At 43.9% G+C, this 26,539-nt stretch overlaps 1 protein-coding gene, 1 long non-coding RNA gene and 1 pseudogene across 6 annotated transcripts in view; 2 read left to right on the top strand and 1 right to left on the bottom strand.

Annotated features, from left to right (window-relative positions):
* Positions 1-9,154: 9,154 nt before the first annotated feature.
* On the bottom strand, positions 9,155-13,914 carry LOC105506016. Its single transcript, XR_001000855.1, has 2 exons — positions 13,793-13,914; positions 9,155-9,238 (listed from the first exon to the last, which is right to left on the bottom strand). It is a non-coding gene; the product is annotated as an uncharacterized LOC105506016 (long non-coding RNA).
* Positions 13,915-14,058: 144 nt separating this feature from the next.
* Positions 14,059-26,539, top strand: part of MINOS1 (mitochondrial inner membrane organizing system 1) — a 30,953-nt gene continuing 18,472 nt past the window's right edge. Inside the window, exons 1-2 of one of the 4 annotated variants that reach the window (XR_001000853.1) lie at positions 14,104-14,192; positions 17,859-18,043. Coding sequence is in view for 2 of the 4 variants with exons in the window: in XM_011934020.1 (XP_011789410.1) it covers positions 14,129-14,192 (64 nt within the window). In the remaining 2 variants the exon portion in view is untranslated. Of the gene's footprint in view, positions 14,193-17,858; positions 18,044-26,539 lie in introns of all 4 variants that reach the window. The other 3 variants (XM_011934020.1, XR_001000852.1, XM_011934019.1) reach the window with 3 other exon arrangements.
* On the top strand, positions 24,891-25,714 carry LOC105506015 (annotated as a pseudogene). Its single transcript, XR_001000854.1, has one exon. The product of XR_001000854.1 is annotated as a 40S ribosomal protein S14 pseudogene (transcript).

Below are 26,539 nucleotides of genomic sequence, written 5' to 3'. Positions count from 1 at the left end.
AGGAAGTTGAGGCTGCAGTGAGCTGAGAATGTGCTACTGCATTCCATGCTGGGAGACAGAATCAGACTCTGTCCCAAAATATATATATATATTTTTTTATGGAGTGCAGTGGCGCAATCTTGGCTCACTGCAACCTCTGCCTTCTGGATTCAAGTGATTCTCTCGCCTCAGCCACTTGAGTTAGCTGGGACTGCAGGCACGTGCCACCATACCTGGCTAATTTTTGTATTTTTAATAGCGATGGGGTTTTACCACCTTGGCCAGGCTGGTCTCAAACTCCTGACCTCAAGTGACCCGCCCACCTCGGCCTCCCAAAGCGCTGGGATTACAGGTATGAGCCACTGTGCCTGGCCACTCTAATTTTTGGTTATTTATTTTATGTATTTATGTATGTATGTATTTATTTTTAGAGATGGAATCTTGCTGGGTTGCTGAGGCTGGAGTGCAGTAGTTATTCACAGATGTGATCGAAGTTCCCTACAGCCTCAAACCCCTGGGCTCCAGCAATCCTCCTGTCTCTCAGCTTCCTGAGTAGCTAGGACTACAGGCACATGCCACTGTGCCTGGCTTTCTAATTTGTTGTTGTTGTTGAGGCAGTGTCTTGCTCTGTCACCCAGGCTGGAGTGCAGTGGTGCCACCATAGCTCACTGCAGCTTCCACCTACTAGGCTCAAGCAATTCTCCCACCTCAGCCTCCTGCGTAGCTGGGACCACAGACACATGCCACCACTCCCAGCTAATGCTTTTTATTTTTTGTAGAGACAGGGTTTCTCATGTTGCCCAGCCTGGTCTTGGATTCCTGGGCTCAAACAATCCGCTCACCTCAGCCTGTCAAAGTGCTGGGATTACAGGCATGAGCCACTGAGTCCAGTCTTGCTCTGTTGCCCAGGCGGGAGTGCAGTGGTGTGATCTTGGCTCACTGCAAGCTCTGCCTCCTGGGTTCATGCCATTCTCCTGCCTCAGCCTCCCCAGTAGCTGGGACTACAGGCACCCACCACCACGTCTGGATAATTTTTTTTTTTTTTTGTATTTTTAGTAGAGACAAGGTTTCACCGTGTTAGCCAGGATGGTCTCGATCTCCTGACCTCATGATCCACCCGCCTTTGTCTCCCAAAGTGCTGGGATTACAGGCGTGAGCCACTGCTCCTGGTCCTTTTTTTTTTTTTTTTAATATGAGTCTTGCTCTGTCAGCCAGGTTGGAGTACAGTGGCGTGATCTCAGCTCACTGCAACCTCCACCTCCTGGGTTCAAGCACTTCTCCTGCCTCAGCCTCCCAAGTAGCTGGTACTACAGGCGCGCACCACTATGCCCAGCTAATTTTTTTATTTTGTTTTTAGTAGAGACAAGGTTTCACCACGTTGGCCAGGCTGGTCTGGAACTCCTGACCTCAAGTGATCCACTCACCTTGGCTTTGGCTTCCCAAAGTGCTCGGATTACAAGTGTGAGTCACCGAGCGGAGGCTCTAATTTTTAATTAACCAAACAGAACCAGGCAAGCGATAGCCAGTTACTCCATCATGGCTGAGTTCACATAATCCAGGAAAAAAATCAAAGCTAACTTGACTGCAGTGGCTCATGCCTGTAATCTCAGCACTTTGGGAGACTGAGGCGGGAGGATCCCTTGAGCCCAGGAGTTCGAGACTAGCCTGAGCGACATGGAGAAACCCTGTCTCTACAAAAAATACAAAAATTAGCCAGGCATGATAGCACACGCCTGTAGCTCCAACTACTTGGAGGGTTGAGGCAGGAGGATCACCTGAGCCTGGGAGGTCAAGGCTGCAGTTAGCCGTGATTGTGCCACCGCACTCCAGCCTGGGCAACAGAGTGAGACCATCTCAAAAAAAAAAAAAAAAAAAAAAAGCCTGGGATTGCCCTGTTGTAGACACATATACACATACACAGGGTTTGGGCTGGCTTTTGAAGTATTCATACTCAAGCTTTACTGTTGTTTTTTGTTTGTTTGTTTGTTTTGAGATAGGCTCTGGCTTTGCCACCCAGGCTGGAGTGCAGTGGCACCATCTCAGCTCATTTCAACCTCCACCTCCTGGGCTCTAGTGATCCTCCCACCTCAGCCTCCCAAGTAGCTGGGAGTACAGGTGCACACCACCACGCCTGGCTAATTTTTGTGCTTTTTAGTAGAGAGGGGAGTTTTGTCATCTTGCCCAGGCTAGTCTGGAACTCCTGAGCTCGAGCGATCCATCTCCCTCGGCCTCCCAAACTGCTGGGATTACAAGTGTGAGCCACTGCACCTGGCCTCAAGGTATAATGTTTAGACTTTCACTGACTCACTCTAAAGCTCGCATACTTAAATCCAAACTAATTCAGTGATGCTATTTGCCTCAAACTCATGCTGTCTCACAAATCTATTTATGTGCACCTTTAAATGTGGGTAAATGTGAAAATTCCACCTTCAAACACACCTTTCCAAGCATTTCCTCAGCTCAAACTCTCTCTAAGGGTAATTTAAACACATACTGTACATGAGGCCACATTTAAACCCACTTTGGTTCTAACTCTCAAGCTTGTGTCCTATACTGAGACCTTCTGACCTCAAGGGTAGGGCCATATGAGAACATAGAACATCAGTTGAAGCTGGGCACAATGGCTCATGCCTGTAATCCCAGCACTTTGGGAGGCCAAGATGGGTGGATCACTTGAGGTCAGGAGTTCAAGACCAGCCTGACCAATATGGTGAAACCCTGTTTCTACTAAAAATACAAAAATTAGCTGGGTGGGGTGGTGTGTACCTGTAATCTCAGCTACTTGGAAGGCTGAGGCAGGAGAATCACTTGAACTCGGGAGGCAGAGGTTGCAGTGAGCCGAGATCACACGCTGTACTCCAGCCTGGGTGACAAAGCAAGACTGTCTCAAAAAACAAATAAACAAACCAACAAACAGACAAACCAAAAAACTACATCAGTTAAGCACCACTGAATACCTGCCATGGCTAATACTAAAGATGTAAAAAATAAAGAATTCCTGCTCCCAATTCATTCATTCAACAAATATTGATTAAATGCCTACAATGTACCAGACACTGCAAGGAACTAGCAATATAATAGTAACAGAACTGATGTAGTCCCTGCCTTCATGGAGCTTACAGTCTAGTGGGAGAAACAGCGGGTGTGGGAGGAGTAACAAATAGAGGAGATAATTGGAAATTGTGGTATGCAACATGAAGGAAACAGAGGGGAGTGGGGCTAGGGAGGGAATGGGGTAGGACAAGGACCTCTCATAGATGTAGCAGTCAGGATCCTGGCAGGAAACAGGTGGCACATTCAAACTGAGAAGTATTCATTCCTGAAGCGCATGGGAGAAGAAACATAATACATTAATAAATATTTTAAAATGCAAAGGAAATGGAGGAGAGGCAGGGCACAGTGGCTCACACTTGTAATCCTGGCACTTTGGGAGGCCAAGGCAGGATGATCACTTGAGTCTAGGAATTCGAGACCAGTCTGGGCAACATAGGGAGACTCAGTCTCTACAAAAAGTAAATATAAAATATTAGCCTAGAGTGGTGGCTTGCACCTGTGGTCCCAGCTACTTGGAAGGCTGAAGTGGGAGGATCACTTGAGCCAGGGAGGTTGAGGCTGCAGTGAGCCAAGATTGCACCACTGCCCTCCAATCTGGGTCAATAGAGTGAGACCCGTCTCAGTAGATATAGATAGATAGATAGATAGATAGATAGATAGATAGATAGATAGATAGATAGATAATAGATAAGATAGGTCAGGTGTAGTGGCTCACACCTGTAATCCCAGCACTTTGGGAGGCCAAGGCGGGCAGATCAACTGAGGTTAGGAGTTTAAGACCAGCCTGGCCAACATGGTGAAACCCTGTCTCTACTGAAGATTCAAAAAAAATTAGCCAGGCATGGTGGCATGCACCTGCAGTCCCAGCTACTCAGGAGGCTGAAGCAGGAGAATCACTTGGCTTGGGAGGTGGAGGTTGCAGTGAGCCAAGACTGTGCCACTGTACTTCAACCTGGGTGATGAAGTAAGACTCCATCTCAAATAAATAAATAAAGGGGAAAAATGGATGAGAGTTTAATAAAAGGGCTATTTACAAGCAATGAGGAATGATGCAGTACCCTAGAGTTAGTAACAGTGGGAGCCCTTCCCAGCCTTAGACCCGAAGGTCCAAAGGGAGGCAGCAAGCACAGTCACGAGTCACTTAAATACTGGGATACATGCTGAGGCAGCAAGCACAGTCACGAGTCACTTAAATACTGGGATACATGCTGAGAAACATGCTGTTAGGCGACCTTGTCGTCATGCAAACATCATGGAGTATACTTCATGGTAGAGCCTACGACACACCTACACCATTGCTCCTAAGCTACAAACTGGTACAGCATGTTACTGTACTGAATACTGCAGGCAATTGTAGCACAATAGTAAGAGTGTACCTAAACATATCTAAACACCGAAAAAGTACAGTATAAATACAGTGTGTTTGTTTGTTTGAGATGGAGTCTCACTTTGTCACCCAGGCTGGAGTGCAATGGCACCGTCTCTACTCACTGCAACTTCCACTTCCTGGGTTCAAGTGATTCTCCTGCCTCAGCCTCCCGAATAGCTGGGATTATAGGCATGCACCACCACAACTAGATAATTTTTGTATTTTTAGTAGAGACGGATTTTCACCATGTTGACCAGGCTGGTCTCGAACTCCTGACCTCAGGTGATCCACTCGCCTTGGCCTCCCAAAGTGCTGGGATTACAGGCATGAGCCACCATGCTCAGCCATAAACATATATAAACATAGAAAAAGTACAGTAAAAATACAGTATTATAATCTTATGGGACCATCATTAGATTGCAGATGACAGAAACGTCATTATGTGGTGCATGACTTACTATACAGGAATCTGAAGAGGCTGAGCTTGGGGGCTCATGCCTATAACCCCATCACTTTGGAAGGCTGAGGCAGGGGAATCACTTGAGCCCAGCCTGGGCAACATGACAAAATCTGGTCTCTACCAAAAAAAAAAAGTCAAGTGTGGTGGTGGCTTATGCCTGTAATCCCAGGTACTCAGGAAGCTGAGGTGGGAAAATTGCTTGAGACTGGAAAGTGGAGGTTGCAGTGAGCCAAGATCATGCCACTGCACTCCAGCCTGGGCAACAGAGTGAGACTCTGACTAAAAAAAAAAAAAAAAGAATCTAAAGAGGTGAGTCCACAGAAAGGCCCACCTAACAAGACAGGCGTGGCTACATGTATAGAACCAGCAGTTAACAGCGGAGTAGAGACTGGGGTGCAGCTCTCATGATCTCCAATCCAGTGTGCTCCCTGCTGTATTAGTTCTCTCATGCTGTCATAACAAAGGATCACAAACTGGGTGGCTTTGAAACAACAGAATTATAGTGTCTCAGTTCCAATGGCTGGAAGGCCAAAGTCAAGATGTCAGCAGGACTGATTCCTTTAGGGGGGCTCAGAGAGAGCATCTGTTCCATGCCTTTCTCCTGGTGCCTGGTGCTTGCTGGTGATTCGTGGTCTTCCTTGGCTTATAGCCACATAAGCCAAATTGTCTGCCTGTGTTGTCACAGGGCCATCTTCTCTGTGTCTGTTTCTGTGTCTCTTCTTCTTTTCTTATAGGGACACCAGTCTTTTTGCTTTAGTGTGCATCTCACTCCAGTATGAGTGAATATTTTTTTTTTTTTTCTTTTTTTGAGACAGGGTCTCACTGTCGCCAGGCTGGAGTGCAGCAGTAGTGGTGCGATCTTAGCTCACTGCAACCTCTGCCTCCTAGGCTCAAGTGATCCTCCCACCTCAGCTTCCCAAGAAGCTGGGACTACAGGCATGCACCACCACACCTGGCTAATTTTTAAAATTTTTTGTACAAACAAGGTCTCACTATATTGCCCAGGCTAGTCTCAAACTCCTAGACTCGAGTGATCCTCTCACTTTGGCCTCCCATAGTGCTGGGATTATAGGTGTGAGCCACAGCGCCTGGCCTAATTTTAACTAATTACATTTTTTTTTTTTTTTGGACACAGAGTTTTGCTTTTGTTGTCCAGGATAGAGTACAGTGGTGCAATCTCAGCTCACTACAACCTCCGCCTCCTGGGTTCATGCCATTCTTCTGTCTCAGTCTCCATAGTAGTTGGGATTACAGGTGCCTGCCACCATGCCCAGCTAATTTTTATATTTTTAGTAGAGATGGAGTTTCACCATGTTGGCCAGGCTGGTCTCAAACTCCTGACCTCAGGTGATCCGCCCTCCTTGGCCTCTCAAAGTGCTGGGATTACAGGCATAAGCCATCACACCCGGCCAACTAATTACATTTTCAACAACCCTATTTCCAAATGAGGCCACATTGTGAGGTTCTAGGAAGGACACAAATTTGGGGGGACACTAACCCAGCACACCTTCCTCAAGTTGGCAAGGCTTTAGCATTTAGCAAAATGTCTCTGTCAATTTCTCTTCTCTTTCAGGGCCCCTTTGATTTGATTGGAATCCCCTAGTCCTGCTACATTATATATTCAGAGTGCACGACTGGTAGCTCACTCACAGGAAGAAGCAAGCACTACCCCAGTGAGATAGTACTATACACCTACCAGACTGGCAACAATACTAAAGTATCATTACAACCCAACTGTTGGTGAGGACATACAGTAACAGGAATGGTCATATGCTGCTGGGGACAATGTAAATTGGTACAATCGCTTTGGGATAAAGTTTGGCAGTACCAAGTGAAGCTGAAGTATGCATACCCTATTGCCCTCCTGACTTACACATTCTATAAAAATATATGCCAGTTGAGCTGGGCGTGGTGGCTCACACCTGTAATCCCAGCACTTTGGGAGGCTGAGAATGGTGGATCCCTTGAGCCCAGGAATTTGAGACTGGTCTGGGCAACATAGCAAAACCATGTCTCCACAAAAAAATACAAAAATTAGCCAGGGATGGTGGCATGCATCACCTGCGGTTCCAGCTACTCAGAAGGCTGAGGTAGGAGGATTGCCTGAGCCTGAGGAGTCGAGGCTGCAGTAAGCCTACTATGTCACTGCACTGCAGCCTGGGTAACAGAATGAGACCCTGTCTGTGTATATATAAATCCCAATGTGTATCGGGATATTCACAGAAGAATGAGAAGACTTGTTGGCAATAGTCTCAAGCTGCGACCAGGCACAGTGGCTCACCTCTGAAGTCCCAGCACTTTGGGAGGCCAAAGTGGGCGGATCACTTGAGGTCAGGAATTTCAGCCTGGCTAACATAGCTGAATCCCGTCTCTACTAAAAATACAAAAATTAGCTGGGCATGGTGGCAGGCGCCTGTGGTCCCAGCTACTCAGGAGGCTGAGGCAGGAGAATCGCTTGAACCTGGGAGGTGGAGGTTGTAGTGAGCCGAGGTCACGCCACTGCACTCTAGCCTGGGTGACAGAGGGAGACTCAGACTCAAAAAAAAAAAAAAGCCTCAAGCTAGAAACAACCCAAATATCCATGGACAGTAGACTAAATACATCATGGACAGAATATAATGGAATATGATATAGCAATGAAAAAGAACGAACTATAGTTACATACAAAAGCATGGATACTAATGAGGAACAGAAGCTGAATACTATAACATATAGACTGTATGATTCCAGTTAAGCAAAGTTCAAAATTAGGTAAAATTAAACTACATTTTTTAAGGATCTATAACCAGGTAGTAACACTTAGAGAAAAACAAGGAAATGAATAACATGAAAGTCAAGACATACCAGGTGCTGTGGCTTACTTCTATAATACCAGCACTTTGGGAGGATGAGATGGGAGGATCACTTGAGCCCAGGAGTTCATGACCAGCCTGGGCAGTATAGCAAGTCCCTGTCTCTACAAAAAGTAAAAAGCAAAAAATTAGCCAGGCATGCTGGCACGTGCCTGTAGCCCCAGCTACTTGGGAGTTGGAGGCAGGAGGCTTTGAGGCTACAGTAAGCCTTGATTGCACCACTGCACTCCAACCTGGGCAACAAAGTGATACTCTGTCTGGGCAAAAAAAAAGTCGAGATAGTGGTTATGCTATCCTCCCTTGGCAAGGAGGGAGCAGTTTGGATCTGGTGAAGGACATGCAGAGAAGAGGCTTCTGGGGTGCTAGCAATGTTCATTTGACAACAATTTGTTAAGCTGTATTTATGTTTTCAGCTCTTTTCTTTTGAGATAGGGTCAAGCTCTGTTGCTCAGGCTGAAGTGCAGTGGCGTGATCATAGCTCATTGCAACCTTGAACTCCTTTACTCAAGCAGTCCTCTGAACTCAGCCTCCCATCACCACACCTGACTAATTTTTAATTAATTAATTAATTAATTAATTATTTTGAGGCAGGATCTCACTCTGTCACCCAGGCAGGAGTGCTATGATGTGATCGCGGCTCATTGCGCCTCAACCTCCTGGTTCAAGGTATCCTCCCACCTCCAAGCTATCCTCCTGCTTCCCTTTTTGATTTTTTTTGTAGAGACAAGGTCTCACTATGTTGTTCAGGCTGGTCTCGAACTTCTGGACTCAAGAGATCCTCCAACTTTGGCCTCCCAAAGTGTTGGGATTACAGGCATGAGCCACTGCACCTGGCCATGTTCCTAGCACTTTTCTGAATGCTTGGAATATTTCATACATACACATACATTAAAAAGGGAAGGGGGTCCCTGGGCTTTGGAACCAAACAAAGCAGCTGTGTAGTAGATTTTTGACTCTGAACACCTTCCTGAAGGGACAAAATGATATAGGACCCCTCTTGGAAAAAGAAGATATGAAATACAACAGCAACAAAAAAATGTGACTCTTCTTTAAGAAAGAAATTAGGGTTTTTTTCTTTTCTTTCTTTCTTTCTTTTTTTTTTTTTTTTTTGTTTGACAGAGTCTTGCTCTGTCACCCAGGCTGGAATGCTGTGGCATGATCACAACTCACCACAACCTTGACCTCCTGGGCTCAAGTGATCCTCCTGCCTCAGTCTCCCATCTAGCTGGTACTCCAGGTGTGCACCACCACACTCAGCTATATGTTTTTATTATTTATAGAGACAGGGTTTCCTTATGTTGCCCAGGTTGGTCTTGAACTCCTGGGCTCAAGTGATCCTCCCACTTTGGCCTCCCAAAGTGCTCAGATTACAGGCATGAGCCACTGCACCCAGCCTAAGAAATTAGTTTTTAATTGAAGAAAAACCATGAAGAAAATCACTGGCATCTAAAAGACCTTTATTTACGCAGGTGCTGTGGTATAGAACATTCTAATCTGCGATGTTAAGGAAGCTGAATTTACAACCTAGTAGACTAAACAAAGAGTTTATGTTTAGTTGATTAACCAGTTGAGGCTAAAGTCTAGCCTATTGAAGTGACAGTCTTTGGTTTTATATTTTTCTTCAAGACAGTGTAAAAAGATGTTGGCTCTCTTCCTCTTACAGCAGTCTGTCTTTACTCATTTGAAATGTAAACTATCTTTGTGAAACCTGTTCCAGACAATTAAGAGCAGTGCTATAATAATAATGAATTACAGAATTCCAATTAGAAGCCAAGTACTATTTTAGGCAGTTTGTAGTTACTAAATCAGTTTGGGCTGGGCGCAGTGGCTCACACCTATAACCTCAACACTTTGGAAGGCTGAGGTGAGAAGACTGCTTGAGCCCAGGAGTTTGAGGCCAGCCTGGGCAATATGGTGAAACCCCATCTTTACAAAACATACACAAATCAGCCAGGTGTGATGGTGTGTGCACCTGTAGTCCCAGGTACTGGGGAGGCTGAGGTAGGAGGATCACTTGAGCCTGGGAGGTGGAGCTTGCAGTGGGCAAGATCACGCCACTGCAATTCCAGCCTGGGTGACAGAGAGAGACTCTGTCTCTAATAATAATAATTATAATAAAAAAAAATTTAGCAGGCCAGGTGGTATGTGCCTGTCGCCCTAACTACTTGGGAGACCGAGGTGGGAGAATTGCTTGAGCCCAGGAGTTCGAGGCTACAGTGATCTATGATAGTGTCACTGCACTCCAGTCTGAGCAACAGAATGAGATTTTGTCTCTAAATAACATAAATAAATGAAATACTTTGACATGTCACTATCATCCTCTGAGTACTTTCTTATCTTTATTATATTAAATATCATGAGGTCATACTGACACCTTCAATTCCAATCCAACAGCACAGAGTTCTTTCTAGCTTTCCTCCTTTCCATGTTTGTAACCCCAGCAATGAGAAACCTATTTTTAATCATTTTGAATGTAACTAAGTTTATAATTAGTGTATTGCTGGTTTTTTTTAAAAAAAATATTTTTCCCCACTTGTATTAATCTTTCTTCTTCAAGAAAAACAAAAACGCCAGCGTTTTCGTTCATTTTATTCAACCAACAAATATTTATCAAGCAGATACTATGTGTGAGATAATCTTATAGGGCTAGGGATATAGCAGTGAACAAAACATTGTATTGCGGAAGGAATGGTGGGGAAAGAGAACAATAGAAAGAAAGCTAGGAAATGGGAAAGCTGGGATCTGCGCCCAGAGAGCCTGGCTCCAGATTCATGCTATCGCATCTGCCTCCGATTGCTTTTGTATTATGCTCTCTACCTTCTGCAAGAGTTTACAACTCTGTTGAATCCAATAAAAATGCCTTTGTCAGTTTTAAATCTAGACGATGTGGAGCTTTGTGCATCTTCTGTGTTGTTTAACTTCTCAGAGACTCAGTTTCCAAATCTGAAAACGAAGATACTAATCTCAACCTGCTGTGAGAATAAATGAAGTTATGCAAAGTGCCTGGAGCTATTTATGACACACCATAGGTATTATTTATTTAGAGACAGGGTCTCGCTCTGTCGTGCAGGCTGGAGTGCAGTGGCACCATCACAGGTCACTACAGCCTTGACCTCCCGGGCTCAAGTGATCCTCCTGCCTCAGTCTCCCAAAGTGGATTACAGTAATGAGCCACTGCACCCAGCCATGTCATAGGTATTTTAGTTAAGTTTATTTTCCTTTTCTTTTTCAACACAAATGTTACACTATACAGTTTCCCCAGAACAGGGACTTTTTCTCTTTCTGATTAATTAAATCATTTGTTCATGTATTTATTCATTTTTATGTCCATTCAACAAGCATTTATTGAGAATCCAATATATACCAAGCCCTCTGCTAAGCATTAGGGATACAGAAATGGCACAGCCTCCATTCTCAATTTGCTCACAGTCAAAATCCAAAAGACACACAAATAATTATTAAAATTACAAATAATCATTAAAAACATAAATCATCTGATAAGTGGCTCTGATGAGAATTAGGAGAAGGGGCCGGGCACGGTGGCTCATGCCTATAATCCTAGCACTCTGGGAGGACAAAGTGGGAGGATGGCTTGAGCCCAGGAGTTCAAGAGCAGCCTGGGCAGCATAGCAAAACCTCACCTCTATAAAAAAGGAAAAGCAAAGAAAAATTTAAAGAATAAGAATAATAGGGCTGGGCACGATGGCTCACGCCTGTAATCCCAGCACTTTGGGAGGCCGAGGCGGGTGGATCACCTGAGGTCAGGAGTTCGAGACCAGCTTGGCTAACACGGTGGACCCCCATCTCTAGTAAAAATACAAAAATTAGCTGGGGGTGGTGGCACGTGCCTGTAATCCCAACTACTCAGGTGGCTGAGACAGGAGAATCACTTGAACCTGGGAGGCAGAGGTTGCAGTGAGCTGAGATCACGCCATTGCACTCCAGCCTGGGTGACAGAGCAACACTTTGTCTCAAAAAATAATAATAATAATAATAATAATAATTTTAAAAAATTGAGAACTAGGAGAAGGGAAGGGTGGTCATAGAAGTTATCTTGAAGGAAGAGGCTGTCATAGCAAGGTCTGGTACAACAGAATTTTGCTGTCAAAGTTGCAAATAATAAATAGGTGAATGATGCCTGTAATCCCAGCACTTTGGGAGGCCGAGGTGGGCAGATCACTTGAGGCCAGGAGTCAAGACCAGCCTGGCCAATATGGCGAAACCCCATCTCTACTAAAAAAATACAAAAAGTTAGCCAGGCGTGGTGGTGGGTGCCTGTAATCCCAGCTACTTGGGAGGCTGAGGCAGAAGAATTGCTTGAACCCAGGAGGCGGAGGTTGCAGTGAGCCGAGATCGCGCCACTGCACTGCAGCCTGGGCAACAGAGCACGACTCTGTCTCAATAAATAAATAAACAAATAAATAGGTGAATAAATCCAATTCAGTCCAACAAATATTTTGTAGAAGACCCTACTATTCAAGGCATTGTGCTCTGACTGGAAGTATGAAGACAAAGCGGCAACTTCTAGTTCTACTAGCAGATGTTTCAGTGCTAGGTAGAGACAACCAGATGTTTCAGTGCTAGGTAGAGAATTCAATGTAGGTAGGCAGACTAGTGGGACAATGAGAAGGGGAAGGCAGCTCTAAGCTCTATCTGCCTAGGCTTCGTAGAATCAGTGCAGTGTTGAAGCTTGGATAGATCCAGTGTATGAATGGGAGTCACTGACAGCTTTTCTTTTCTTTTCTTTTTTTTTTTTGCAATAGGTTCTCACTCTGATGCCCAGGCTGGAGTGCAGTGGCATGAACATGGCTCAATGTAGCCTCCACTTCCTGGGCTCAAGTGATCCTCCTACCTCAGCCTCCCAAGTAACTGGGACTAAACATGCACATCACATTAGCCTGGCTAATTTTTAAAATTTTTTTGTAGAGACAGGAGTCTCACTATGTTGCCTAGGCTGGTCTTGAACTACTGGCCTCAAGCAATCCTCCTGCCTCAGCCTCCCAGAGTGTTGGGATTACAGATGTGAGCCACTGCTCTCGGCCTTCATTGACAGCTTCTAATCAGAGGCATAACATGGTCAGATTTATAATTGTTGGTAGGATGGAAGACTAAAATCAATGACACTAGCCAGTAGGCTGGATATACAATCTCTCTTGATAGCTGTGAGCATTTGGTATCAGGGTCTTGCAGTTACCAAAATGCAGGATGTTCAAGTCCCATATATAAAATGGCACAGTATTTGCATACGACCTACGCATATGCTCACATACCCTTTTTAAAAATTACTTATTTTTTTTTTTTTTAAGAGATGAAGTCGAATTCCTAGTCTCAAGCAATCCTCCCATCTCAGCTTCCCAAGTAGCTGGGACTATAGATGCATGCCACTGCGCTGGCTCCCATATACTTTAAATCATCTCTAGATTACTTATAATACCTAATACAATGTAAATGCTACGTAAATAGTTGCACTGAATTTTAAATTTTGTATTACTTTTTATTTGATTAAAAATATTTCTGGTCCATGGTTGGTTAAATCCATGGATGCAAAGCCCATAGATACAGAAGGTACCGTGTGTGTGTGTGTGTGTGTGTGTGTGTGTGTGTGTGTGTGTATGTAAATATATACGTGGATAGGAGGCCTGAGGTTGACGTTTTACCTAGAGATACAATTTGGCAGTGTTTGCAATTACTCAGGGGGAGTCTGTAGAGTGAAAAGAGAATTGCTGTAAGCTTGCGAACCAACATTCCTTAAACAGCGGGCAGAGAAAACGCAGCCCTGGAGGAAACCAAAAGACAATAGCAGATGGGGAGAAGAGGAAAGAGTAGCGTTACCGGGAGTGAAACGAACAGAGGAGGAGCCGGGGAGGATCAGAGGGAGGGACAATTGTGTGGAATGCGGTGCAGAGGTCAGAAAAGCGTCCATTTCATTTGGCGGTAGGTGACCTTTCCCAGAGCAGTTTCGGTGCTAGTGGTTCAGGCGGGAATTCCAATACAAGAAACCAGCGAACGAATGAGACAGTGAGTAGGGAAAGTGAAGGTGAGTACGTTAGCGAATTAGCGAATAAATCAAGTCTGTGCCCTCTCTTGCCCGGGGGATTTCCAGGGCCAATGTCGCACTTTGGTACGGAGGAAAGGCCTGGAAACGGCTCGGGGTGACGCCTAGGAAACTGTCAGCCTTGCAACCCATAGGCGCAGCCCCAAGGTCAGGGTCACCTCGAGCTTCCAGGCAACTCGTCACCTTGACGACCAACTAAAAAAAACCGGAAGGGATGGAAGCCGCGGATCATCTCGCGATATCTGGAACGTCTGCGCCAGCCTTCCTGACCTGGGACTTGTTTCCAGCTCTCGCGAGACTTGAAGCGTTCGGAGCGCGGGGGCCGGCGGAGAGGAAACCTGGAGGCGCGGGTGGGGAACATGTCGGAGTCGGAGCTCGGCAGGAAGTGGGACCGGTGCCTGGCGGATGCGGTCGTGAAGATAGGTAAGGGTCTTCTCGCCCCTGCGGGCCCGGCCGGTAGCCGAGCTGTTGGCTCCAGGCTGCGCTGCCCCGGAGGAAGGAAGGAAAGCCCCACGGGAGGTCAGGCCGCTTGGCCTTTTCCGGCCCCTCCGGCCAGGGCGAGCCGCCCGTTCCCAGGCGGGCGGTTACTCGGGCGGCGCATACAGACCCGAGGAGTCGGAGCAGCCGCCTGGTTGCGGGGTGGAGTTGCAGCCCCGAGGAGGTGGTCGGGGTTGGCAGGTGGCAGGACAGTCGCAGAGCTCCTGAGTGGAAGCCAGTGTCGGGGCACACCCTCGTGCCGGAGCCGCGGGTTTCTCTTCCTGGGTGGTGCATCCCCCGGCACGCGGCGGGGTACCGAATTAGGAGGCCACGTTGCTCCCCCGCGGAAATCAAAGTGCCTTCTGCAGAAGGTCACCTGGAGCATTTCATAGACACCGCCAGGCCCTGATGCGAGTTGCTGTCATTTCCGACTTGCCACCTGATTTATTTGAGTCAGAGTAGTCTGGGGCCTGAACTTAGAGACAGAGGGGTGATGTTCTGGAGAGAACTGCGCTGAAAAGTAAGAAGTTGTTCACGTTCAGTCCTTAATGGAACTCTGCGTAGTCCTTTAACACGTGCTCAGTGACGGCACAAATTATGAAGTCACTGTATGGCGGGGAGGAGAGAGGAAACTCGTTTATTGAGCGTATATGGTCTTCATTGTGCGAAATAATCTTTTTACAGGCTATGAAATGGAGAGTCAGGTGAAGGAATTTGCCCACGGTTATAGCTAACAAATGGCAAAATTAGGGATTTAACCTAGGTTTTCTGGGGTCAAGTCCCGTGCTCCTTCTTTGATATTAATTTTTGTTACCCAAATGTGATGTTTTTGTGTGGTAATCTTAGGGTATTTAAGAGGATTTAGGATTGTGTCTTTGAATGAAAACATTGAGGAATAAGATTGTAAGCTCCATGAGAGCAGGTATGTTTTCTGGTTTAGTCACTGCCCCATCCCCAGCCCCTGAAAGAGTACTTAATAAAAGTTGTTGAGAGTGAGTCAATAAATGAAACAACTTATCAGTTAACATTTCACCTCTGAATTCAGCACTTACAGTCAAGTGATTTGACGCAAGTTATTTAACTTTTCTGTGCCTGATTCCTAGTTGGAAATTGGCAGTAATAATTATTACTATCTCATAGAGTCGTTGGGAGGATTAAATTAGTGAATTCGTGTACAGGCTTGAATATGGATCACTTAGGAATGGGTTATTTTGGAAGCGACTAAACAGCCACTTTGGTTTTGTTACTGTTAACAGCTTGCAGTTCAGAGAGAAGACTTAACACCTAGATATGAAATGACCAAAGTAGTTACTAGGCAATGTCATGTAGTTAAGAAAGGGCTTTGAGCTGGGCGAAGTGGCTCAGGCCTGTAATCCCAGCACTTTGGGAGGCCGAGTTGGGAGGATTGCCTGAGATCAGAAGTTGGAGACCAGCCTGGGAAACAAAGTGAGACCCTTATTTAAAAAAAAAAAAAAGTAAGAAGGGGCTTTGGAGGTAGACAGAGCTGAGTTTGAATTATCCACTTGCTCTTCTTGCCCGTCCTTACTAATTTTGTAGCTTTGGGTAAAATCTCTTTCTCAACTACGAAGTGGTGATAAAAAGAAATTTACCTGCAAGTATTAAGAAAAGTAAAGGACAGAAAAATACATAAGCTACTTAGCACAGTGCCTGGCGCTTTATGTATACAGTAAACGGTAGTCATAATAACTGGGTTTTAAAGTTTTTTTATGTATTTTGTTTAATTTCTATTTATTTTTAATTAACTGACTTTTTTTATAGAGGCAGGGTCTCCCTATATTGTCCAGGTTGGTCTCTTAACTCCTGGGCTCAAGCGATCCTCCTGCCTCAGCCTCCCAAAATGTCAGGATTACAGGCATGAGCCAGTGCGCCACACTTATAATAGTTGTTTTTTTATTTTTTGAAATGGGTCTCTCTCTGTCACCCAGGCTGGAGTGCAGTGGTGGGATCTCGGCTGACTGCAACCTCCGTCTCCTTGGGCTCAAGTGATCCTCCCACCTCAGCCTCCCAAGTAGCTGGGACTATAGGTCCCCGCCACCATGCTCAGCTATTTTTGTATTTTTTGGTAGAGACGGTGTTTTACTGTGTTCCTCAGGCTGGTCTGAAACTTCTGGGCTTGAGTGATCTGGCCTCCTCAGCCTCCCAAAGTGCTGGGATTACAAGCTTGAGCCACTGCACCCAGCCAGTGGTTGATATTAATATTATTGTGCTACTCAAGACAACGTGAGGCAGTGAATAGTGTCACTCTGTCTCTCATGTGTGGAACATTGGTAGGGGTGCGTCATATACATGTGGAGTAATTAAATGAGGAAAGGTAATGTACGATCTCAGGTATAAATTGAAATGAATGATTCAAACTCTTGCTGTAGGTTTGTATATTAAGTGACTGAAGAGATGGGCTGAGGTCATTCAATAAGACTCTTATTGACCTTTGTAGAATGGCTTGGGATTGAATAGTCAGATAGGGTGGAAGAAGAACTTGACAAAAGCCACGTTGGATTTTCATGAGAGTAAATTGAAGCACAGAGAGGTTAAATAGCCAGAAGTGGAGGAGCTCGGGTTAGAACCCAGATATCCTAATTTCAGTGCAGAGAGGCTGGTTTAGGTGGAGTCAGAACTGTGAAATGTCTTAGAGATATTCCATTTTATCTTGGAGGTGTTTGAGTTGACTGTTGACTTTTTCACATGCATTCTGCATATTCAACACCTCTGCCTTAAAAATCTATTGCTTCCAGGGCTCACTAGGCATAGGCTGGTGGGTGATCTGGGATGGTTTCAAGCAACAAATATTTATTGAGCTATGGGTCAATCAGCGGGCAAATAGAGAGGCATAAGACATTTCACTGCTGTCAACAGGGAATTGATGTAATATATTAGGTTGCCATTTAAAAAAAAAATGGCAAAGACCGCAGTTACTTTTGCACCAACCTAGTAAATGAAATTTTAGCATGATTGTTCTGGCAGAATGAATTTGGAGCAGAGGAAACTAGCAGTACTGTGATTGTGAGGTGATAGAAGTCTGACCTGTTAGACTGGAATAAATGGGCATATTTGAGAAGTTTCAAACTTTTTCCCATCTGTGAAATAAGGGAGTTGTCCTGTTGGTGATGGGCTGAGAGAGAGGGCAGAAGAGAGAAGAAGCAAGGGAGGCTTTAGTCTGAGTTGTCTTTGAGACGATGAAAGTGGACGCTCTTCTACAGTGAATGTGTTGCTTCCTGTTTTCTTTGGGTAGTGAGGTTCTGGAACTCCTTAAACCTCATTGGCTGCTTGCTTTTCTGGTATTTCAAAATGGAGATAGAGACTCAGGGAATGGCAGCCTGTGGTAATATAGGTAAGAGGTTTGGTGGAAGATACAGACAGGAAGAAAAGGCCAATGCAGGCTTTCCGCTCCATCTTTATAATTTCATTGTGGGTTTTTGTTGTTTTTGAGACAAGGTCTCATTGTGTCACCCAGTCTGGAGTGCTGTGGTGCAATCACGGCTCACCACAGCCTCGACCTCCAGAGCTCAGGCGATCCTCCCACTTCAGCCTTCTGAGTAGCTGGGACTGTGGGTATGCACCACCACACCTGTCTAACTTTTGTATTTTTTGTAGAGATGGGGTTTCACCATGTTGCCCAGGCTGATCTTGAACTCAGGGTCCAAACGATCCACCTACCTTGGCCTCCCAACATGCCGGGATTACAGGCATGAGCCACCACACCTGATCCATCTTGATAATTTCATACTCTGGCTTGGCACAGACTGAAGGGAAGCCATGGTGAATGCACAGCAGCTTCTGTGAGTCCTTCTCTGTTTGGTTGTCTTATACCTAAAGTGTTTTGCTTCCAGGGTTCACCAGGGTTATTTTCCCACTGGTTTGCTGTAAGATGACTATTGTAATCACTCCTGTTTAGCATAGGTGTTGTATAGCTGAGTTAAATAGCTTTCTTAAGCCTGTACTTTAGGGAGTGGTCACTTAAAAAAATATTCTTCAAGGATCTTTTCACCCTGAAGCTTGAATTTTAATAGAAATTTACCATATGATTTTGTCCTGTAGGAAGAGATACATTTATTTATAAACACTCTTGCCCCATTACTGTCTTAAGAAAAGCAATTCTAGGCTAGGCACAGTGGCTCGTGCCTATAGTCCCAGCACTTTGGGAGTCTGAGGTGGGAGGATCACTTGAGCCCAAGAGGTCGACACCAGCCTGGGCAACATAGTTAGACCCCATTGCTGCAAAAAATATATATATTAGCTGGGTGTGGTGGCATACACCTGTGGTACCAGCTACTTGGGAGGCTTGAGCCTAGAGATTGAGGCTGCAGTGTGCTGTGATCACACCACTGCACTCCAGCCCGGATGACAGTGACAGAGCAAGACCTTTTCTCAAAAAAAAATAGAAGAAGAAGAAGAAGAAAAGCAGTTATATTTTACCTGTTTATTCGGGTTTTAAAACCTCTATTTATTTTGTATCAAATAATGTGGAAGAATAGGTGATTTCTAGTATGGTTTGAACTGATAAATTAAGCCCATTGATCCGGAAACAACAGCAAAAATTAAAACCCATGTCTCTCTCTTCGTGGAAGGCAGGTCTGAGTGATGGGCACAGTGGGCCCTTACTTGTTTTGTTACACATCCACTTCTCTTTCTTTCCACTCTTTCAGCCCTTGTTCCTTTCTTTTTCTTTATTCCTGTCACATTTTTACACTTCTTTTTGACCGCTATTGTTATTCCTGCCACTGCCACTACATACATTGCCTGGTTCATCTATAAAGTTTGACATTGATAGGTCTTTTTTCCTTAGTAACCCTGTTAGCATTTAAGAAGTTCCTAGGTATTCTATTTATTCTTTATCACATCATTTTTCTTAATAGCATGTTTCACCATTTGAAATTTGTAGTTGGCTTCTTTACTTGATTGTTCCTTCTCCCTGGAATGTAAACTTCATGAGAACCAAAGGCTGTTGCGTTCACTGTTGATCCCTTAACCCCTGGTTTAGAGGAGGCGTACAATAATTATTGTTAAATGAATGACATGTATTGCTGAGAATTGTGTAGACTGTTCTCTGCTCATATTTGCGTCTTAGAGTGTGTTTATTAACTGAATTAGTGTTTAACTGAAAAACTCCAAGTAAAGTAGATTTCTGCCCATTCACATGTTTGATCATGTATCCTTGTGTTCTGGGGACTTATACCAACTTTTAATTTCATCTGGGAATGTAAATTACTGTCAGTAGATCTGAATAATAAAGTAGTATTAAAAATATTTGGGAATAGTCAACTGAGAAACATAAACCAGAGAGCACTTTTGTATTAAAACAAGTAGAGGGATGATGTTGGTTTAAGGGGTAGTGCCAAAGCCTTATTGCAGGAAATTAAAAAGGAGTGAAGAATATTACATTTTATGAATGGCATGTTCCGTTAGTTTTATGTGAATGCGTCATTAATGGGTTTTGCTTATTTTATGGATTTATTTTTAAGTTTTATCAGATTTATTAGATGCTCTGGCTTTCTTTATCCACTCAGTTCAAGGGCTGTGTTGTTTATTTTCCTTGTATGTATGGATAATCTGTCTTAGTGCCCATGAGCATGAATCAGTCACACATTTCTTGTTAGTGAGACTAGAAGGCATAGTGTCTGATCAACAGAGGAGACTTTAAATTGTTCTGGTCTCCACAGAGCCGATGTCCTCAGCTTGGGCTTGTCACCCTGGACTGGATGGGAGGTTATGTCTGTTTTCAATTTCCCAAGGAAAATAAGATTTTAGGAGATGAGAAAAGTCAGACTTCCAGGGGCTGCTTCCCTGTGGTTTGAGAATTTATGAGCCCTGCAAGTGTGAGTCATAGAAGCACTAGGCCGGGCACGTTGGCTCACGCCTATAATCTGAGCACTTTGGGAGGCCGAGGCAGGCAGATCACCTGAGGTCAGGAGTTCGAGACCAGCCTGGCCAGCATGGCGAAACCCCGTCTGTACTAAAAATACAAAAAAGTAGCCGGGCGTGGTGGTGCACACCTGTAATCCCAGCTACTTGGGAGGCTGAGGCAGGAGAATGGCTTGAACCTGGGAGGCGGAGATTGCAGTGAGCCAAGATCCTGCCATTGCATCCCAGCTTGGGCAACAAGAGCGAAACTCCGTTTCAAACAAACAAACAAACAAACACAAAACAGAAGCAGAAGCACTGTCATTGCCCTCAGAGTTCTGTTACAACTTACTCTTCTTGAATGCCGAAGGCTTGCACCGGCAGGCCGGGGACCTCTTGACCACATTGATGTTGCTCGTGTGACAGTGGCCAGGCCCCAAACTATGGATTTGCCAGAGGACGCTTTGAGGAAAATCTGATTCCCACACTTCCTGGATTCACGCGGCGGTCCTGGGAATCCCTAGTGTGACTTGGAAAGCTTTAAAATTGGCTGTGTCCCTTTTCTCTTTGTTTTGCTCCAATGTGAGACCAGAGTAAGGAATATCTAGTCTTACTGATCCATGTATTGGCCTAGAATTCTAGTTTATTCTAAAGGAAGTCAGGTTGTGTGGCAACTCTGTATTTTAGCATTTGAAGAAATTCATTGAATGGTAAGCTGAAGAGTGACATGGTTGGAATTTTTGATTTCAGAAAAATCATTGATAAGAATGAATCAGAGGGCTAGCTAGGGTGAAGGCAGGGAGGAGATGTCATGGTGGAGGGAGAGGTCGCCCAAAGCTGGAGAGTTTCCTGGAGAAGGCTGTCCTGGCAAGCCAGGTGTGTCAAGCACAACAATGATTTCCGTTATCTTAGTAGCAAGGAAAAAGGCAAGTCATGGACATATTCAAACAGCCCTAGAATGTATTCAGTTCAGTGAACTGTAGTGGCGGACACAGGCATTTTGTTTTTCTTTTCCTCATTTTTTTCATTCGAAATAAATGTGCCAGTAAATACCTCTCAGCCTTGGATTTCTTATCTATAAAATGATAGTACTTGCCACAGAGGGTTGTTGCAAGTGAGGATAAAATGAGATAATCCCTAGAGCAGTTAGGACGTTGCCTGTACTTAACTAAATATTAACTGGAGGCTGGGTGCGGTGGCTCAGGCCTGTAGTCTCAACACTTTGGGAGGCTGTGATGGGTGGATCGCTTGAGGCCAGGAGTTTGAGACCAGCCTGGCCAACAATGGCGAAACCCAGTCTCTACTAGACATGCAAAAAAATTAGCTGGGTGTGGTGGTATGTACCTGTAGTCCCAGCTACTCGAGAAGCTGAGGCATGAGAATCCCTGGAACTTGGGAGTTGGAGGTTGCAGTGAGCTAAGATGGAGCCACTGCACTCCAGCCTGGGCAACAGAGCGAGACTCGGTCTCAAATAAATAAATAAAAACTGGAGGTTGTTACTGAAGAGTGGAGGTAAAAGAGTTAAAATAATTAACACATTTACCCTGATCTTGGCTATTGTGGGTCATAGGTGAGTCTTATTGTGGGTCTTGGCTACTGTGGGTTGACAATCAATATTCTAGTTTATATATGTCATAGCAATCATTAATGTATACTTCTTGAAACAGTTTAATACCGGGTATTGTGGTAAGCCTTGGCAGGGGGTGGCACACAGGTGAATAGGCACTGGCCCTACCCTGGAGGGGCTTGCTACCTTGAGGAATGTGAAAAGGACGAGGGACATTTGACCCCCATTTTGGAAAAGATGTAGACATTTAATAGGTGGACCAGGTGTTTCAAGCCTTCTAAGTGTCCCAGAGGAGAGGGATACTTTGGTTCCTTCTGGGAGTGATGAGAATGACCATCACTTATTGAGCACTTAACCGGATGCCAGGCACAGTGCTAAGCATGTTATATTTTACGTCATTATCTCATATCCTTGTAAGGTATTTCTCCATTTTTACAATGGAAGCTCACGGTGGCAGAATCCCTCCTTTAAGATCACAGGGGCTACAGCTGCAAGGGTAGGAAGGTGAACCCCATTCTTGTAGCTATCACATGCTAATGCAGGAGATTTTATCCTTTAAGGGTTAAAGGACTTAGGTTGGGGGGGGTGCAAAAGATGAGGCAGGAAAGGCGGAAGGGTGTAGGAAGTTACGGAGATTTTTAAAACTATTTTGTTGAGATATATTTCATGGCATAAATTTTCCTATTTAAAGTGTACAATTTTAGTTTATTCACCAAATTGTGCAGTTATCACAATCTAATTTTAGAATATTTTAAGCTTCCCCCAAAAGAAACACTGGACACAGCTGCTCCTGTTCCCAAACTCTCACCCGCTACCTTAGCCCCAAGCAACCACCAATTTACTTTTTGTCTCTGGAATCTTCTATTCTGGACATTTTACATGAATAAAATGATATAATATGGAGTCTTCTGTATCCAGCTTCTTCCACCTAGGTAATATTTTTGGTACTCATCCTGCTGTTGCATTTATCCGTTCACTCTTTTTTTGTTTCCGAATAATGTTGTGTGGTATATTTGTACTACATTTTCTTTATCCATTTGTCAGTTGGTGGACATTTAGTTTGCTTACACTTTTACATTTTATGAATAATGCTGCTGTGATCAAGTGTATATGGTTTTGTTTTGTTTTGAGATGGGGTCTGTGTTGCCCAGGCTGGTCTCAAATTCCTGGGCTCAAGTGATCCTCCTGCCTCAGCCTCCTGAGTAGCTTGGATTACAGGTGCATGCCACAGTGCTCACCCTCCCAATTTTTATGTGGACATGTTTTCATTTCTCTTGGATATATACCTAGGAGTGGAATTGCTTGGTTGTGTGGCAATTCTGTGTTTAGCATTTGAAGAAATTCATTGAATGGTAAGCTGAAAAGCGACATGGTTGAATTTCTGATTTCAGAAAGATCACTGAAGTGATGAGAATGAATCAGAGAGTGCCAGGATGCGGGGGCAGGGAGCTAGCTTAGTATATTATTGCAAATCTTGCCAAAGATGAGCTGATCAAATGAAGGGAAGCATGAACTAAGATGGGAGCAGCAGGAGTGGAAAAGAGAGATATAATGATGCTAGTACAGAGGTTATATTTACAGAACTTGAAATGCAAGCTCAAGAGTGGGAGGAGTCAGGTGGTGCCAAGCCTACATAAATGAGCATGGTAATGCTTTTGACAAATGGAAGAGGCAAAGAGGGGAATAACATTTTGTAGTTTCTTAATTTCTAGTATGTCTTCAGATAGGTCTCTATATGCAGCTCAGTTAACAGAGATGAAAGTTACTGGTTTGTCATGCATTCATCTTCATGAAAAGAAAGGATTTGGCCTTGCTTCTTCCTTGTTAAGAAAGTATATGGCCAGGGCTGGGCACAGTGGCTCACACCTGTAATCCCAGCACTTTGGGAGGCTGAGGAGGGTGGGTCACCTGAGGTCAGGAGTTTGAGACTAGCCTGGCCAATATGGTAAAACCCCATCTCTACTAAAAATACAAAAATTGGCTGGGTGTGGCGGCGCATGCCTGTAATCCCAGCTGCACAGGAGGCTGAGGCAGGAGAATCGTTTGAACCTGGGAAGGGGAGGTTGTAGTGAGCCGAGATCAGGCCATTGTACTCCAACCTGGATGACAGAGCAAGAAGGCTCTGTCTCCAAAAAAAAAAAAGAAAAAGAAAGGAAAAAGAAAGTAGGACAGTAAAAGACTTAGCAGCTGACTTGCCTTAAAATTAAAATTAACCAGCAGATTTTATGTATTCGTTCGATAATCAAGTATAGTTAAATTGCTTGAAGTCATTTTAATGTTTAAAAAAATACTAAAAGAGGCCATTGAGTAGTCATGGAAAAAGAAAGCAAATTATTGTTTTTCTTTAAGTATCAGTTCATCTGATAGATGTGGGTTACCACAAAGCATTGGTGGCTCACCAAAAATTGCCTGTTGGTAGCCTGTGTTTGCAAACTGATACCTCTCTATTCCATGGAGTGATATCAATTAGGTTATACTTAAATACTTCAAAGGCTTTTGATTGTTTATTGGTTTGGGTTTTAAATTAGTACATGTTAATTGTTGAATTGGGTAGCCACATTTTGTTTGTCTTATGTATATTTAAACAATGTGACCAAAAATACTTTTTCCATTTGCAGCAGCAATATGAATAATGGAACATTGTGACCTTCTAGAGAAGTGTTTTCTGTTAGTGTTACAGAATAATGGAATTAAGCGCTATATGGAACTTGAAAACATACTTAAATTTTTGTTCTGGCTGTGGTTTCATGCTTTCCTAAAATGTGGCCTGTAACAGTTTATTAGTAAATACGCTGAATTGCTTTCTTTGGCAAGTGCATTTCGGTATTGAATCCAAGTAAAAACACAAATATTTACTTATAAAAGTCATTTGGTATAGTAATATTTTTCCTATGGCCATTGACCCACTAGTGAAATGTTAGGGCATTGGTAGATTGGATCCTGTTTATTTAAAGGCCAAGAGAGGGAGAGAAAGAGAAAGCTAACATTAATCGAATGCCTGTTATGCCATCATATTTGGTACACTATTATCTCTTTTTTGCTTTCCCAGCAACTCGGGAAGTTTATATTATCTCTGTTTTTCCAGCAAGAAAAGTAATGCTCAAAGAAGTTTATAGAAATTGAGAAGCTGATTTTTAAATCTCTGAAAATGTAAACAATCCAAAATAGCCAAACCAGTTTTCAAAAAGAACAAAGTTGAGATTCTTGTATTAGCTGATTTTAAGGCTTACAGTAAAGCTACAAGACAGTGTGGTGGTGGAGAGGAGCTGCACATATAAATCAGTAGAATAGGATAAAGTCCAGAAATAGACCCATACATAAATGATCAATTCATTTTTGACAAGGCAATTTAATGGAGAAAAGAAAATATTTTCAGCAAACCATGCTAAAACAACTAGGTTTCCATATATAGAAAAAAATGAGCCTTGCTTAAAAGGATCATAGACCTAAATATAAAAGCTAAAACTATAAAACCTATAAGAGCTTTCCAGTGTGGAGACTGGAGACAACGTGCAGAAATGGCATCTCAAAAGGGGAAGGAAAAGAAGGAAGAACAGGTCATCAGCCTCAGACCTCAGGTGGCTGAAGGGGAGAATGTATTTGGTGTCTGCCATATCTTTGCATCCTTCAATGACACTTTTGTCCATGTCATGGATCTTTCTGGCAAACAAACCATCACCATGTGACTGGTGGGATGAAGGTGAAGGCAGACCGAGATGAATCCTCGCCATACGCTATGTTGGCCACCCAGGATGTGGCCCAGAGGTGCAAGGAGCTGGGTATCATTGCCTTACACATCCAACTCCGGGCCACAGGAGGAAATAGGACCAAGACCCTTGGACCTGGGGCCCAGTGGGCCCTCAGAGCCCTTGTCTGCTCTGATATGAAGATCAGGAGGATTGAGGACGTCACCCCCATCCCCTCTGACAGCACTCATAGGAATGGGGGTTGCTGTGGTCACCGTCTGTGAACAAGACTCCTCAAAATGTTTTCTGTTAATAAATTGCCTTCATATAAAAAAAAAATTAAAAAAGTAAAGCCTATAAGAGAAAATCCTTTGTGACCTTGGGGTCAGAAAAGATTTTGAGGGATACAAAAAGCAGTTTCAAAGAAAACTGATATACTGGATTTGATAAAAATTAAAAACTTTCGCTCTTTGAATCGCACTATTAAGAAAGCAAAAAGGCGTGTGTCTTTACAGCAGCATGATTTATAATCCTTTGGGTATATACCCAGTAATGGGATGGCTATGTCAAATGGTATTTCTAGTTCTAGATCCCTGAGGAATCGCCACACTGTTTTCCACAATAGTTGAACTAGTTTACAGTCCCACCAACAGTATAAAAGTGTTCCTATTTCTCCACATCCTCTCCGGCACCTGTTGTTTCGACTTTTTAATGATTGCTGTTCTAACTGGTATGAGATGGTATCTCATTGTGGGTTTGATTTGCATTTCTCTGATGGCCAGTGATGATGAACATTTTTTCATGTGTCTGTTGGTTGCATAAATGTCTTCTTTTGAGAAGTGTCTGTTCATATCCTTTGCCCGCTTGTTGATGGTGTTTTTTGTTTTTTTTCTTGTAAATTTGTTTGAATTCTTTGTAGATTCTGGATATTAGCCCTTTGTCAATTTATTGTGGCACTATTCACAATAGCAAAGACTTGGAACCAACCCAAACGTCCATCAATGACAGATTGGATTAAGAAAATGTGGCACATATACACCATGGAATACTATGCAGCCATAAGAAATGATGAGTTCATGTCCTTTCTAGGGACATGGATGAAGCTGGAAACCATCATTCTCAGCAAACTATCGCAAGGACAAAAAACCAAACACTGCATGTTCTCACTCATAGGTGGGAAT

Source organism: Colobus angolensis, unplaced genomic scaffold (genome assembly GCF_000951035.1).
Source record: "Colobus angolensis palliatus isolate OR3802 unplaced genomic scaffold, Cang.pa_1.0 Scaffold130, whole genome shotgun sequence".
Lineage (NCBI taxonomy): Eukaryota > Metazoa > Chordata > Mammalia > Primates > Cercopithecidae > Colobus > Colobus angolensis.
This window is presented reverse-complemented; position numbering and strand designations above follow the sequence as displayed.